General features: G+C 40.5%; 1 protein-coding gene across 1 annotated transcript in view; it reads right to left on the bottom strand.

The window, feature by feature from the left end:
* DOK6 (docking protein 6) overlaps positions 1-17,485 on the bottom strand; it is a 412,619-nt gene that overhangs the window by 164,893 nt on the left and 230,241 nt on the right. Inside the window, exon 4 of the mRNA XM_027961047.3 lies at positions 13,034-13,153. Coding sequence (XP_027816848.1) covers positions 13,034-13,153 — 120 coding nt within the window. The remainder of the gene's footprint in view (positions 1-13,033; positions 13,154-17,485) is intronic.

Genomic DNA, 17,485 nt, shown 5'->3' on the forward strand with positions numbered 1-17,485 from the left:
CTTAATAGATGCAGAGAAGGCCTTTGACAAAATTCAACATCCATTTATGATAAAAACTCTCCAGAAAGCAGGAATAGAAGGAACATACCTCAACATAATAAAAGCTATATATGACAAACCCACAGCAAACATTATCCTCAATGGTGAAAAATTGAAAGCATTTCCCCTAAAGTCAGGAACAAGACAAGGGTGTCCACTTTCACCGCTACTATTCAACATAGTTCTGGAAGTTTTGGCCACAGCAATCAGAGCAGAAAAAGAAATAAAAGGAATCCAAATTGGAAAAGAAGAAGTAAAACTCTCACTGTTTGCAGATGACATGATCCTCTACACGGAAAACCCTAAAGACTCCACCAGAAAATTACTAGAGCTAATTAATGAATATAGTAAAGTTACAGGATATAAAATCAACACACAGAAATCCCTTGCATTCCTATACATGAATAATGAGAAAGTAGAAAAAGAAATTAAGGAAACAATTCCAGTCACCATTGCAACGAAAAGAATAAAATACTTAGAAATATATCTACCTAAAGAAACTAAAGACCTATATATAGAAAACTATAAAACACTGATGAAAGAAATCAAAGAGGACACCAATAGATGGAGAAATATACCATGTTCATGGATTGGAAGAATCAATATAGTGAAAATGAGTATACTACCCAAAGCAATTTACAAATTCAATGCAATCCCTATCAAGCTACCAGCCACATTTTTCACAGAACTAGAACAAATAATTTCAAGATTTGTATGGAAATACAAAAACCTCGAATAGCCAAAGCAATCTTGAGAAAGAAGAATGGAACTGGAGGAATCAACTTGCCTGACTTCAGGCTCTACTACAAAGCCACAGTCATCAAGACAGTATGGTACTGGCACAAAGACAGACATATAGATCGATGGAACAAAATAGAAAGCCCAGAGATAAATCCACACACATATGGACACCTTATCTTTGACAAAGGAGGCAAGAATATACAATGGAGTAAAGACAATCTCTTTAACAAGTGGTGCTGGGAAAACTGGTCAACCACTTGTAAAAGAATGAAACTAGATCACTTCCTAACACTGCACACAAAAATAAACTCAAAATGGATTAAAGATCTAAATGTAAGATCAGAAACTATAAAACTCCTAGAGGAGAACATAGGCAAAACACTCTCAGACATAAATCACAGCAGGATCCTCTATGATCCACCACCCAGAATTCTGGAAATAAAAGCAAAAATAAACAAATGGGATCTAATTAAAATTAAAAGCTTCTGCACAACAAAGGAAAATATAAGCAAGGTGAAAAGACAGCCTTCTGAATGGGAGAAAATAATAGCAAATGAAGCAACTGACAAACAACTAATCTCAAAAATATACAAGCAACTTACGCAGCTCAATTCCAGAAAAATAAACGACCCAATCAAAAAATGGGCCAAAGAACTAAATAGACATTTCTCCAAAGAAGACATACGGATGGCTAACAAACACATGAAAAGATGCTCAACATCACTCATTATTAGAGAAATGCAAATCAAAACCACAATGAGGTACCACTTCACACCAGTCAGAATGGCTGCGATCCAAAAATCTGCAAGCAAGAAATGCTGGAGAGGGTGTGGAGAAAAGGGAACCCTCCTACACTGTTGGTGGGAATGCAAACTAGTACAGCCACTATGGAGAACAGTGTGGCGATTCCTTAAAAAATTGCAAATAGAACTACCTTATGACCCAGCAATCCCACTGCTGGGCATACACACCGAGGAAACCAGAATTGAAAGAGACACATGTACCCCAATGTTCATCGCAGCACTGTTTATAATAGCCAGGACATGGAAACAACCTAGATGTCCATCAGCAGATGAATGGATAAGAAAGCTGTGGTACATATACACAATGGAGTATTACTCAGCCGTTAAAAAGAATTCATTTGAATCAGTTCTGATGAGATGGATGAAACTGGAGCCGATTAAACAGAGTGAAGTAAGCCAGAAAGAAAAATACCAATACAGTATACTAACACATATATATGGAATTTAGGAAGATGGCAATGACAACCCTGTATGCAAGACAGGGAAAGAGACACAGATGTGTATAACAGACTTTTGGACTCAGAGGGAGAGGGAGAGGGTGGGATGATTTGGGAGAATGACATTCTAACATGTATACTATCATGTAAGAATTGAATCGCCAGGCTATGTCTGACGCAGGATGCAGCATGCTTGGGGCTGGTGCATGGGGATGACCCAGAGAGATGTTATGGGGAGGGAGGTGGGAGGGGGGTTCATGTTTGGGAACGCATGTAAGAATTACAGATTTTAAAATTTAAAAAATAAAAAACTAAAAAACAATAAATTAACTAATTTTTAAAAGATTTAAGAAATACAGAAAAATAAACAATGATTGATACACCTTGTGGGTGTGAGTTTGTCTTGCTTACTACTCTGTAAGCTTCTTAAAAGTAATGGCCCTACTTTGTATGAAGGGAACGGCAACACACTCCAGTATTCTTGCCTGGAGAATCCCATGGACAGCGGAGCCTGGTGGGCTACGGTCCATGGGGTCATGAGAGAGGGACACAACTTAGTGACTAAACCACATTTCCTCAGCTTAGTTCTCACACAGCACAGCCTCAGAATTCTCTGATGAATGAATAATGAATGAGTGAATGGCATACAGGGGTGTCTGAGTGGAATGTAGGGAGCACGGTTACTGGGGTAACCAAAGTAAATAATTTGCAAACAACGCTGGAGTACTGTTTTGCTCCCGGAGAAAGGTTATATGCATATTCTTTGGCTAAAAGAAGGAATTCATGAGAATTCTAGCCCATTTCTAAGCAGGGACTCTTGGTCCTGGGAAAAAACCAAACCCTCAAATCTGACTCTGAATTAACCCAATGACAAAGTCTGAGGTCACTTCTCCATTTTGTTCTGGAGGGTGATCTCTTGCATGAATAGCAAAACAGATCCTTGAATCCACTTGCAGCTGTAACAGCAGGAACTTCCTACAAGTGGCTGGCTTCTTGGTTGTGATGCTTACCTCTGCTACTAGTGATTAATACGTAACATTTGTTTCCTAGGATTGCTACTATGTATTGTGAGACTCCTTTCTAAATAAATATGACTGTAACACTGAATCAAAATGTTTTCTAAGGTCAGCATGAAATCGGTCAGTCGTGTCCAACTCTTCGCGACCCCATGGACTATACAGTCTATGGAATTCTCCAGGCCAGAATACTGCAGTGGGTAGCCTTTTCCTTCCCCAGGGGGTCTTCCTAACCCAGGGATCGAACCCAGGCCTCCTGCATTGTAGGCGGATTCTTTTTTTTTTTTTTTTTCTTTTACTTATTTTGCTTTACAATACTGTGTTGGTTTTGCCATACATCAACATGAATCCGCCACGGGTGTATACGTGTTCCCAATCCCGAACCCCCCTCCCACCCAAGCTTGGCAGGTGGATTCTTTACCAGCTGAGCCACAAGGGAAGTCACAAGGTCAGCCATGAGGTCAGCACAGGCTATCTTAAATACAGCTGAAAGATGTGAAGAGTCTGAAAGCTGTAAGAAGTTAAAAGTTGAGATTGTCCACTTAATATGCACTCTTTTGTGTTATCTGAAGTCTAAGAATAAGTATGCGTGTGTATCTGTGTGTGGGTAGGTGGGTGTGGCATGCTAGCCTCCCTTACTTTCCGTATACCATGCAGATTCTGAATCAATAGGAAAACAGCTGACAGCACTAGCCAAAGATGATTAATGCAAAGAATTTAATCAATAATCACTTATCTTAGCAACACACGTTATACCTTTAAAAATTATTTGCAGGGTATACAGTGGTGGTTTAGTCACTAAGTTGCGTCCGACTCTTGCGACCCCATGGACACAAGAACCCATCAGGCTCCTCTGTCTGTGGGATTCTCCAGGCAAGACTACTGGAGTGCATTGCCATTTCCTTCTCCAGAGGAACTTCCTGACCCAGGGATTGAACCCAGGTCTCCTGCATTGCTGCTGCTGCTAAGTCGTTTCAGTCGTGTCCAACTCTGTGCGACTCCATATACGGCAGCCCACCAGGCTCCCCCGTCCCTGGGATTCTCCAGGCAAGAACACTGGAGTGGGTTGCCATTTCCTTCTCCAATGCATGAAAGTGAAAAGTGAAACTGAAGTTGCTCAGTCATGTCCGACTCTTAGTGATCCCACGGACGGCAGCCTACGAGTCTCCACCGTCCATGGGATTTTCCAGGCAAGAGTACTGGAGTGGGGTGCCATTGCCTTCTCCCTCCTGCACTGCAGGCAGATTCTTTACCAACTGAGCTACAAGGGAAGCCCCTGCAGGGTATATGAACTGGGCAAACTCCGGGATGATGAGGGACAGGGGAGCCTGGCGAGCTGCAGTCCATGGAGTTGCGAAGGGTCAGACACGACTTGGCAACTGAATAAAACCATGCCCAGTATATTAACAATGCATATATATGGCACCTAGAAAAATGGTATTAATGAACCCATTTGCAGAGAAGGGATGGAGATGCAAAGAATGGCTTTGTGGATACAGTAGGGGAAGGAAAGAACCGAACATGGAGAAAGAAGCATGGACATATATACACCACAATGCGTAAAACAGACAGCTGGTGAGAAGTTGCTGTGTAACACAGGAAGCCCAGATAGGCGCCCTGTGACGGTCTGGAGGGGTGGAGTGGGGAGGGAGGTGGCTCAGCAGCGATGATATATGTGCAATTACGGCTGAATTGTGCTGTTGTACCACAGCAACCATGACAACACTATAAAGCAATTTTCCTCCAATTAAAGAAAAAATAAACAAGTCACACAAATGTTCGTTGTTAGCTAGTCTCAGAGTAAATAAGACCAAGCTGTTTGAAGAGTCAAGAAAACCTTCAAGGACAAGTAGCAATTTTGAATGTCGAGAAATATGCTGTGGTCGGGACTGAGCAGTGGGCCTTCTCTTGGTGATGGACTCCACAAAACCACCATGAGTCACAAATGATACAATAATTTATGACATCAATTCTGCACACATGTGCGTCTCATTGCTTAGGAGTAATTTCAAATAGAATCCAAGCCCATCATTGATAACATATTAAAATAATGTTTCTGATGAAAAGAAATGGTAGAATTTAATTCTGAAATGCCTTAAGGAGAAACCCCTGAATCTGTAATAACAAATCTTTCATAAAGGAATGATTGTAATCTGAATGTATTAATGACTTCAAGCATGTATCAGGAAGTTAAGGTTTTGTTTACATGAAGAGATATTATGATTAAAAACTGTGGAAGGACAGTTTTACAAGATAACATTGTTTTAAAAAATACTTGCATTAGCTAAACCAACAAATACTTTCCCTGCATGTAGTGAAATGAACAGGTGTCCTGTCTAACAAACAGATGTGTCCCTAAAGCAATTCTAGGGCTCAAGGGAGAGGATACACATTGATTAACAAGCACTCTTAGTCTTCAGCATGAGATTTTTACGGATTACTTCTAGTTATTTCAGGGCAGATCTTGAAATGGGATTATCATATTTATGGAAGAGGTCCATTGATTAGGAAGCGACAAAACTGGGGAATGCCAGTAACAACCTGTGCCAATCTGTGTGTGTGTGTGTGTGTGTGTGTGTGTGTGTGTGTGTTGGCAGCATGTATACACATATTCACTGGGATTTTTAAGCTACCAATAGTTGAGGCTGCAATTTTGACATTCTGTTGAGATTTATGCCTTCCGCATTGTCCTATGGTATAAATCACTATCTTACAAAGTTGTAGCTAGAGTTCAATGGGCCAAAAGAAATGGAGGAAAAATGCTGTTATCTGGACTTGACGAAGCATTTTAAAGAAAGTGTATGAAGACTGGAAGAGGTGGAAGGAATGGCTAGGTCCATGGCCTTGGGAGTCAGGGAGAAATTCTCCCACGTGGAAGGTGTTTCCTGGGGAAAAGAAATCCTCCCAGCTAGGATTTTCCTTTGAAAGCTTAATATGGAAGAGTCTCAATGTGTGTGTGAGTATGTGAGTGTGTGTGTGAGTATGTATGTGTGTGTGTGTGTGTGTGTATGAGTGTGTGTGTGTGTGTGTGTGAGTGTGTGTGATGTCTGCCAGTTTCCTTTAGGGTACCATGTACTTTCAGGAAGTCATTTAAATGGATCAAACACTACCTTCTCTAACTATTACTATATACTAAAAGCACATATAACCCTTTGTATGAATTTAGGATTATTTAAAAATATCATTATTTAAAAATATCATTATAATATCACTGGATGATATTATAACTTTAGGTCTTCTCTAAACTATATGCAGGAATTAATTTTTGATTTCTTTATTTTTACTTGGGCTTAAATAAGCAGACTTGTGCTTTTTTTTTTTAAAATCTAAGCATGAGTTAGTCTTTATTTTATATTATCTCCTGTAACCATCATGATAACACCATAAATCAGTTTATTTTCACACAGTAGCCACCTGAAATTAGAAGTGACTAAGGAACTTGATCTATTTAAGGAGTGTAGCCCACATTCAAGTTGCATCCTAAGGAGTTTACTTACTAGGCTAAATCTGCTTTTGCTTCTTACACAGCTCTTGCTATTTAATTCTGTGTTTGTCCTATCCTAAAAAATTTATATTAAAATTTTACCTTTATATAGTAGGTAAATTACTTTGACATTATTATCAAATCAGCAATAAAAATTATAATAATCAAAAGAGTACATTATAGGAACCATATACAACCCCAGATTTTTAAGGTAAAAGCATATAACTCACACTAAACAAGTTGCACACAGCAATGACTCCACCCACAGGCCTAATTTATTCACTTTCTTCATATTTTCTGTACGTAGTACTTGACGAATGTTTATTGGTAAAGAGTTTTTTCCTTCTTCTCTCAAACAGAATGAGCAGCATATTTTAAGCAATATGATTATGGATGCTCTGTACTTAGCACAGTTCTCAGAAAATAAGTCAGAGAGACGAAATCCAAGGAAGTGTGGGAAAGAAACTGAAATATCAAAAGTAAGCTAGAAAAAAAGTCACAGGAATGCCTTCATGACTTTCTGAAACTAGCAACATGGGCAAAATTTGCGCCTGTATATGTTCATGATTAGTTAGGAGGGGAAAAACATTTTTTTTCAGTTCAGCAAAAACAAAAAGCAATGATTTTTAATGGTCTATAAGATATGATGGTTATCAGAACATTATTATATATAATGAAGTCACCATCAGTGTTATCCTGATATATTTTTACCTGTGCTGTCTAGTGTATAACCACAGATTATTCCAGAATTTCTTTTAACAACTAGTGTCAAGCTTCACCAATATCCCTCATTATTTTGAAAAACACTAGTCATTAGAAATTAATAACATTGGAAAGTTACTATTTTCATACCACTAGATATTCCAGTGATGACAGTTCATTTTAAAAGTGGAGGGGAAAAAGCTCGTTACACTACTCTGATTGCATTATTCAGAGGCTTTAGACAAGAAGATGCAGCATAAATTCTTAAGAGACATCAGAAAAGTTAAACTAGAGAATAGTACAGTAATATGTCACATAAACCTCAATTCTGTTATCTACACTCTGAGTTTTCAAGCATTCTACTTCCTCAGGTGTAGTACAGACTTCCCTTGTGGCTCAGCTGGTAAAGAATCTGCCTGCAAGGCTGGAGACCTGGGTTCAATCCCTGGGTTGGGAAGTTCCCCTGGAGAAGGGAAAGGCTACCCACTGCAGTATTCTAGCCTAAGAATTCCATGGACTGTATAGTCCACAGGGTCACAAAGAGTCAGACATGACCGAGGGTCTTTCATTTTCACTTTCAGGTGTAGTATGGAGGTGTAGTATGAAATTAGAAGTGGTCAAATAGGAGATGGCAAGAGCAAACATCAACATTTTAGGAATCAATGAACTAAAATGGACTGAAATGGCTGAATTTAACTCAGATGACTATTATATCTACTACTGTGGGCAAGAATCCCTTAAAAGAAATGGAGTAGCCATCACAGTCAACAAAAGAGTCCAAAATGCAGTACTGGATGCAAGCTCAAAAACAACAAAATGATCTCTGTTTCCAGGCAAACTATTCGATATCTACATGGTAATCCAAGTCTATGCTGCAACCAGCAATGCTGAAGAAGCTGAAGTTGAATGGTTCTATGAAGACCTACAAGACCTTCTAGAACTAACACCCCCAAAAGATGTCCTTTTTATATAGGGGACTGGGATGCAAAAGTAGGAAGTCAAGAAATACCTGAAGTAACAGGCAAATTTGGCCTTGGAGTACAGAATGAAGCAGGGTAAAAGCTAACAGAGTTTTGCCAAGAGAACGCACTGGTCGTAGCAAACACCCTCTTCCAACAACACAAGAGAAGATTCTACACATGGACATCACCAGATGGTCAATACCAAAATCAGATTGATTATATTCTTTGCAGCCAAAGATGGAGAAGCTACATAGAGTCAGCACAAACAAGACTGGGAGCTGACTGTGGCTCAGATCATGAACTCCTTATTGCCCAAATCAGACTTAAATTGAAGAAAGTAGGAAAAACCACCTGATCATTTCAGTACGACCTAAATTAAATCCCTTACAACTATACAGTGGAAGTGACAAATAGATTCAAGGGATTAAATATTACAGAGTGCCTGAAGAACTATGGATGGAGGTTCCTGACACTGTACAGGAGGCAGTGATCAAGACTATCCTCAAGAAAAAGAAATGCAAAAAGGCAAAATGGTTGTCTGAGGAGGCCTCACAATTAGCTGAGAAAAGAAGAGAAGCAAAAGGCAAAGAAGAAAAGGAAAGATATAGCCATTTAAATGCAGAGTTCCAAACAATAGCAAGGAGAGATAAAGCCTTCCTTAGTGATCAGTGCCAAGAAATAGAGGAAAACAATAGAATGGGAAAGACTAGAGATCTCTTCAAGAAAATTAGAGATACCAAGGGAACTTCTCATGCAAAGATGGGCATGATAAAGGACAGAAATGGTATGGACCTAACAGAAGCAGAAGATATTAAGAAGAGGTGGCTGTCTTTTCACCTTGCTTATATTTTCCTTTGTTGTGCAGAAGCTTTTAATTTTAATTAGATCCCATTTGTTTATTTTTGCTTTTATTTCCAGCAGCCTTCGGAATGGGAGAAAATAATAGCAAATGAAGCAACTGACAAACAACTAATCTCAAAAATATACAAGCAACTTATGCAGCTCAACTCCAGAAAAATAAACGACCCAATCAAAAAAATGGGCCAAAGAACTAAATAGACATTTCTCCAAAGAAGACATACGGATGGCTAACAAACACATGAAAAGATGCTCAACATCACTCATTATTAGAGAAATGCAAATCAAAACCACAATGAGGTACCACTTCACACCAGTCAGAATGGCTGCGATCCAAAAATCTGCAAGCAATAAATGCTGGAGAGGGTGTGGAGAAAAGGGAACCCTCCTACACTGTTGGTGGGAATGCAAACTAGTACAGCCACTATGGAGAACAGTGTGGAGATTCCTTAAAAAATTGCAAATAGAACTACCTTATGACCCAGCAATCCCACTTCTGGGCATACACACCGAGGAAACCAGAATTGAAAGAGACACATGTACCCCAATGTTCATCGCAGCACTGTTTATAATAGCCAGGACATGGAAACAACCTAGATGTCCATCAGCAGATGAATGGATAAGAAAGCTGTGGTACATATACACAATGGAGTATTACTCAGCCGTTAAAAAGAATTCATTTGAATCAGTTCTGATGAGATGGACGAAACTGGAGCTGATTATACAGAGTGAAGTAAGCCAGAAATAAAAACACCAATACAGTATACTAACACATATATATGGAATTTAGGAAGATGGCAATGACGACCCTGTATGCAAGACAGGGAAAGAGACACAGATGTGTATAACGGACTTTTGGACTCAGAGGGAGAGGGAGAGGGTGGGATGATTTGGGAGAATGACATTCTAACATGTATACTATCATGTAAGAATTGAATCGCCAGTCTATGTCTGACGCAGGATGCAGCATGCTTGGGGCTGGTGCATGGGGATGACCCAGGAAGATGTTATGGGGAGGGAGGTGGGAGGGGGGTTCATGTTTGGGAATGCATGTAAGAATTAAAGATTTTAAAATTTTAAAAAATAAAAAAAAAAAAAAAAAAAGAAGAGGTGGCAAGAATACACGGAAGAACTATACAAAAAAGATTTTCATGACCCAGATAATCACAATGGTGTGTGTGATCACTCTTCTAGAGCCAGACATCCTGGAATGCAAAGTCAAGTGGGCCTTAGGAAGCATCACTACAAACAAAGCTAGTGGAGGTGATGGAACTCCAGTGGAGCTATTTCAAGTCCTGAAAGATGATGCTGTGAAAGTGCTGCACTCAATATGCAAGCAAATTTGGAAAACTCAGCAGTGGCCACAGGACTGGAAAAGGTCAGTTTTCATTTCAATCCCAAAGTAAGGCAATGCCAAAGAATGCTCAAACTACTGCACAACTTCACTCATTTCACACATTAGCAAAGTAATGCTCAAAAATCTCCAAGCCAGGCTTCAACAGTACATGAACTGTGAACTTCCAGACGTTCAAGCTGGATTTAGAAAAGGCAGAGGAACCAGAGATTAAATTTCTAGTATCCGTTGGATCACTGAAAAAGCAAGAGAATTCCAGCAAATCATCTATTTCTGCTTTATTGACAATGCCAGAGCCTTTGATTGTGTGGATCACAACAAACAGAAAATTCTGAAAGAGATGGGAATACCAGACCACCTGACCTGCCCCCTGAGAAATCGGTATGCAGGTCAGGAAGCAACAGTTAGAACCGGACATGGAACAACAGACTAGTTCCACTGGGAAAGGAGTAGGTCACTGCTGTATATTGCCATCCTACTTATTTAACTTATAAGCAGAATACATCATGAGAAATGCTAGACTGGATGAAGCACAATCTGGAATCAAGATTGCTGGGAAAAATATCAATAACCTCATATATGCAGATGACATCACCCTTCTGACAACACAAAGAACTAAAGGGCCTCTTGATGAAAGAGAAAAAAGAGAGTGAAAAAGTTCCTTAAAACTCAACATTCAGAAAACTAAGATCATGGCATCTAGTCCCATTACTTCATCAAATAGATGGGGAAACGAAACAGTAAGAGACTTTATTTTTTGGGGCTCCAAAATCACTGCAGATGGTGACTGCAGCCATGAAATCAAAAGATGCTTGCTCCTTGAAAGAAAAGTTATGACCAACCTAGAGAGCTTATTACAAAGCAGAGACATTACTTTGCCAACAAAGGTCGGTCTAGTCAAAGCTACGGTTTTTCCAGTGGTCATGTATGGATGTGAGACTGGGACTATAAAGAAAGCTGAGTACCAAAGAATTGATGTTTTTGAACTGTGGTGTTGGAGAAGATCCTGGGACTGCAAGGAGATCCAACCAGTCCATCCTAAAGGAAACCAGTCCTGAATATTCATTGGCAGGACTGATGCTGAAGCTGAAACTCCAATACTCTGGCCACCTGATGTGAAGAACTGACTCATTGGAAAAGACCCTGATGCTAGAAAGATTGAAGGCGGGAGGAGAAGGGGATGATAGAGGATGACATGGTTGGATGGCATCACTGACTTGATGGACATGAGTGAGTAAACTCCAGGAGCTGGTGATGGACAGGGAGGCCTGGTGTGCTACAGTCCATGGGGTTGCAAAGAGTCGGATACGACTCAGCAACTGAAATGAAGTGAACTGTTGCTGTGGACTGAACTGTGTCTCCCTAAATTCATAGGTTTAAGCCCTAACTGCCAAGGTGATAGGATAGGAGATGGAGACTTTGGGAGTAATTAAGTTTAGAGGAATCATAAGGATGGGGTCCTCATAATGAATGAGCACCCTTCCAAGGAAGGATAGGAGACAGCTTGTTCTTCTCTCCCTCTACCACATGGGTCCACAGCAAGAGCTTGGCCTTCAAAGCTGTGAGGAATTCAGTCCTGTTGTCTGAGCCACCCAGGCTGTGGTATTTTGCTATGGCAGCCTGAGCAAAGATATACTATTCTCCATATTCCCTAAAATCTACTGAAAATCAACATAAGCCAATATTGTTTATTTAGACTCCAAATCTATGACAATGCTTCAAGAAGAAATGTAGGACTACTACTGTCCATTCAAAACCTTATGTACAGTGAGTTAATGTATTGATTATTTATTGAAATAAATGGCAATGTCACAGAGCAAGAATGTAGGGGACCTGGGCTGTACCTTAGCATTTTTCTAGGTGGTATGCAGTCTTGAGACAGATCCTTAAAAGCTGAGGTTGATCAGTATACTTTCCTTTAAAGGATTGGTCTGATGTACCCCAGTGTTCATAGCAGCATTATTTACACAGCTAGGATATAGCAGCGACCTCAATGTCCAACACACATAAATGGATAAAGAAGCTATAGGACATATATACAATGGAATATTATTTAGCAATAAAAAGGAATGCATTTGAGTCAGTTCTGGTGAGGTGGATGAACCGAGAGCCTGTTATACAGAATGAAGTAAGTCAGAAAGAGAACAATAGTATAGTAACGGATACATATGCAATCTAGAAAGATAGTAATGATGAACATATTTGCAGGGAAGGAACAGAGACATAGACATAGAGAACAGACTTTGGACACAGTGAGGGATGGAGGGGTTGGAGCAAATTGAGAGACTAGCATTGAAACATATTCATCACCATATGTAAAAGAGAGCTAATGGGAAGTTGCTGTATAATACGGGTGCTTGTCCCACAGCTCATCCTGGTGGTTTGTGACAACCTGAAGGGGTGGGATGGGGTGGGGGCTGGGGGGGAGGCTCAAGAGAGAGGGGGCATATGTATACAAGTGGCTGATTCACGTTGTTGCACGGCAGAAACCAACAGAATATTGTAAAGCGATTATCCTCCAATTAAAACTATTTTTTTTTTTAAAGATTGGTCCCAAACATTTCTGAGATCCTTTCAGTTTCAAAGTTCAACAACTCCCCGTGCACTTTAAAGGGAAGGACGGAGCTGCACACTTACCGTTCTGCTCCCTCTGCACGCCTGCCGCCAGGAGATCGGGCTCCCCGAGGCTGATGTCATTGAGCCGGGTCCCCAGACACTCCATGCAGAGGTGTTTGCACCACTCCTCAGCCTCCAGCTCTGAAAAGAAGCACAGGCCATCAGAGTCAGGCGAGGCTGCCTGGGAAGGATGGAGAGGACTGCTTCCTGAACCAACTACCCAGGCAAGTGGTGAGCCTTAAAAATCCACTTTAAGAAAGCTAGAAAGCTGTATTCAAGAAGTGAAATAAAACAGCCTCCATGACTGTTGCCCATGATTTGACATTATAACATTATGTATCTATTGTATCTTAAAGATATTTTAAGTTATCCCTATGTAATTTACGGAGAAGGCAATGGCACCCCACTCCAGTACTCCTGTCTGGAAAATCCTATGAACGAAGGAGCCTGGTAGGCTGCAGTCCATGGGGTCGCTAAGAGTTGGATACGACTATACAACTGAGCGACTTCCCTTTCACTTTTCACTTTCATGCATTGGAGAAGGAAATGGCAACCCACTCCAGTGTTCTTGCCTGGAGAATCCCAGAGACAGGGGAGCCTGGTGGGCTGCCGTCTATGGGGTGGCACAGAGTCGGACACGACTGAAGTGACTTAGCAGTATGTAATTTATCTTATTTATAAAGAATAGACTGAGAAGATTTGTTTACTATCCAGTATACTTAAGATTGATTTAGTTTGAGGAGAGAACGCACTTAATTTAAATATTAAATATAAAAATTATGAAGTATATAATATTTAATTAAATATAAAGTAAAAATACGTAAGTGAAAAGCTGGAAAATGTCAAACTAAATGTGCGAATGTCTTCCTGAATGTAACGTTGGTTTGTGCAAACGGAAGGTCTGATCTTTGAGCCATTCTGAACTGCAGTGGATCACAGATCAACGAAAGAACGTGACCATTTTTTTTCCTACAAACATCCGAAGTTTGTAAAGTAAGGGCCATCCTTACTTTAAAAACGTAGGGATAGGATATTGAAAATAACTTTCCCCTTTCAGTTCAGTTCAGTCGCTCAGTCGTGTCCGACTCTTTGCGACCCCATGAATCGCAGCACGCCAGGCCTCCTTGTCCATCACCAACTTCCGGAGTCCCCTTTAGAAAGCTACAATTGCCTAAAGATATTGATTAGATCACTCTTTACTGCCGTTACTCTGCAACTTCTCGGTATCTGTGTTTTTCCTTTGCTGAAAACATGAGAGTATCTCACACCTCACTGAATCTTGTAGTATTAAATGCTTCCACAAACATGGATGAATTTGAACCTAATATAAGACCTAGGTGGGCGAGATGGTTAAGGATTAGTGGCATACCTGTCTCATATCCTAGCATGGGTCAGCACCAAAACAGAATTGGAAGCAAAGAGTTCTAACTATTTTTGTATCCAAAAGAGTATGAGGTTAGAAATTTGGGGCCAAGCCCTCAAATCAATTCACAGAAATTGAATAAGAGCTTTCCAATGACATCTGCCTAGAGAATAGAACTCTGTGGGAGACTGTGGGTTCTTTTTACTTTCTAACAATATTCCATGGTCTTGATAAAAGGGGAATTTCTGACTTTTCCATGTAGCATAATTCTGTACTATAGCCATTTAATATAGATTTCCTTTAAAGTTCTTGCTGCTCTCCGTGGATCACATTCCAGCCCTTGCCTTGGCATTTTAAATCCCCAAAACAACGTCATCTGCAACAAGGTTTCTTGACTCCAGGGATGTGAGCACCAACTTCTCTGCTCCACGGCCAATGCCATCAAACCTGGCTAACACTTTCATCCTGTGCTGGGTCACTCTGCCTTAGCATCAAGAATGAGCTTGACCAATGAGATATCAAGTCAAATTTGTCATTTATTTTTACTTTTATCAAGACCATGGAATATTGTTAGAAAATAAAAAGAACACACAGTCTCCCACAGAGCACTATTCTCATAAAAACAACAGTTCCCATGTTCCAATCACAAAAGTGATTTTTCTTCGCAAAAGGTATGGTTAGTATCCTTCAGGGATGGTTCTCTGTGATGTTAGTCACTGTACCTGCCTACATCAAGGAGAAGGTAGATTCTCATGTGGCCTGGTTTGGGTGATGGGCTTTTCCTCAGGAATCTAGAAATAAATCTAGAAAATAAACCTTCCCATTCACTCTATGATGTTTAGTTGCTAAATTGTGTCTGACTCTGCAACTTCATGGACTGTAGCCCACCAGGCTCCACTGTCCATGGAATTCTCAGGCAAGAATTCTGGAGTGGGTTGCCATTGCCTTCTCCAGGGGATCTTCCCACCCAGGGATTGAACCTGTGTCTTCTGCATTGGCAGGCAGAGTCTCTACCACTGAGCCACCAGGGAAGCCCAGGGCTACTATAATGACAAAAAGGCATTGCGGAGACTCACAGCTTTCTAAAAAATCCTTTTTCTTTTAGAAACAGAATGCCAGCATTCATAGAAAAAATTTATAGAAGCAACAGCGCACATATTGAAAATAATTTTATTCGGTATATGAGTTTCGACTTATATAATTTATGAAAGTTTTGAAAGCTTCTCTAACAATAATCAGAATCTCAAGCCAATTTCCATGACATGTCTCTAGAAGTCCTTGACATTTCTGGGAAGGGACACAACATGACTCCAGCTTTTTCTTTTTACATTTCAATGTTTTGAATGTTTCTCAGAACTATAATACTTTAAATCACTAGTGAAGTCACACGCAGGTAACACCTCATCTGCAGGACTACATGATAGTATTTCCAGGACCCCAAAGACAGAAAGAAGAGTATCTACGATGCTATTTGAGGTGAAAATAAAAGTGTTAAATATGACAAGGCATCTTTGCACCAATGTTCCTTTTAATGTTTCTGGCCTCATGGTCCAGTGGTTCTCGGGGTGTGGTGCTAGGATTCTCATTATCAAGATTTCCTGGGAGTTTGTTAAAACTGGAGATCTCCCCATTCCAGTCGTTGCTTGTTTGTTTAGTCCCTCAGCTATGTCTGAATCTTTGCGACTGTCTGAGGGCAGGAGGAGAAGGGGACAGCAGAGGATGAGATGGTTGGATGGTATCACTGACTCGTGGATGTGAGTCTGAGTAGGCTCCAGCAGTTGGTGATGTACAGGGAGGCCTGGCATGCTGCAGGCTATGGGGTTGCAAAGAGTTGGACACGACTGAGTGACCGAACTGAACTGAACTGAACTGAGGGCTGTGGCTGAGTCTGGAGGAGCGGGGCTCTAGGACCTAGGCTGAGCAGCAAGCAGGGAACCTGTTCAGGGACGTGCAGGGCGAGCAGCAAAGGGAGGGTGTGTGTGAGTGCGTGTGTTGGTGTGTGTCTTTGTGTGAGTGTGTATCAGTGCATGTGAGTGTGTCTAAGTGTCTATCAGTGCACGCGAGTGTGTATATGAGTGTGTCAGTGAGTATTTGTTGGAGTGAGTGATGAGTGAGTCCGTGGGTCTATGTATCAGTATGTGAGTGTGTGAGGCATTTGTGTCAGAGTATGAGTAAGCATTGTGTGTCTGTGTGAGTGTGTGTCTGCACTGATGTGCTGGAGGAACCAGGCTGCATGGATGGTGGCCAGGACTGAAATGGGGAGGCAGGTCCAGGAGCCACACCGCTGCCTGTGACCAGCGCGGGTCAGCCCTGAGGTCACGGTCAAGTCTGAGAAGCAGTCGGCACTCTGGCCGTCCTCTTCTGGGTTGTGTTTGGCTCAGTTAGATCAGCCCCAAACGTGCACGTCATGTCAAAAGTGTTCACCTTTGTAGGCTGCACGCTTGATCTAACAGTCTTGCAGACAAGTACATTTGTTTGGGAATTATACAAGGCTTTGCGGTTTAAAATCTGTTTTCAATGGTCACATTTCAAATAATTATAGCTATGCTTTTTGTTTTTTTTTTCTTAGGCAAATGCTCTGTATTGAAGTCCTTTAATATCTTTTATTGCATGTTAATTTACTTTGTCCCATCATTATTTAACTAGCCTTTTTTCTCCCAGTTAACCTTACATCATTCACCTTTCAATTTTCACAGAACTGAGCAGATTAAATACATGGGCAATAATCTCAACCCACTGCATTTTAAAATAATTATTTTCCCATAAATTCAGTGCCTTTTGTCTTCATTTTATCTTTCAAACATCTATCTTGCTCTATACATAGTGTGTAAATAATGAAATTTCTTTGTGGAGAAATAAAGGCAGAAAATGTTCTACAACGTTTTCTGCATTTTCCTCTTCATGGTGGAAGTGCTTTTTCATTTACATGTCTTTTTTGGGTAGCCTGCAGCTATGTTCAAATTCTTAATTCAGATAAATAACTTTTCTCTGGCACAGAAACCTCAATAACATTTTCATTATGTATAGGATTAGTTAAATAGAGAAATCTGGCAATTTCCAAAAGAGAAAAGCTGAAAGATGTTTATGAATAACATGACAAATAGGAGAGA

The sequence above is a fragment of the Ovis aries genome, chromosome 23 (assembly GCF_016772045.2).
Source record: "Ovis aries strain OAR_USU_Benz2616 breed Rambouillet chromosome 23, ARS-UI_Ramb_v3.0, whole genome shotgun sequence".
NCBI classification, from domain to species: Eukaryota; Metazoa; Chordata; class Mammalia; order Artiodactyla; family Bovidae; genus Ovis; species Ovis aries.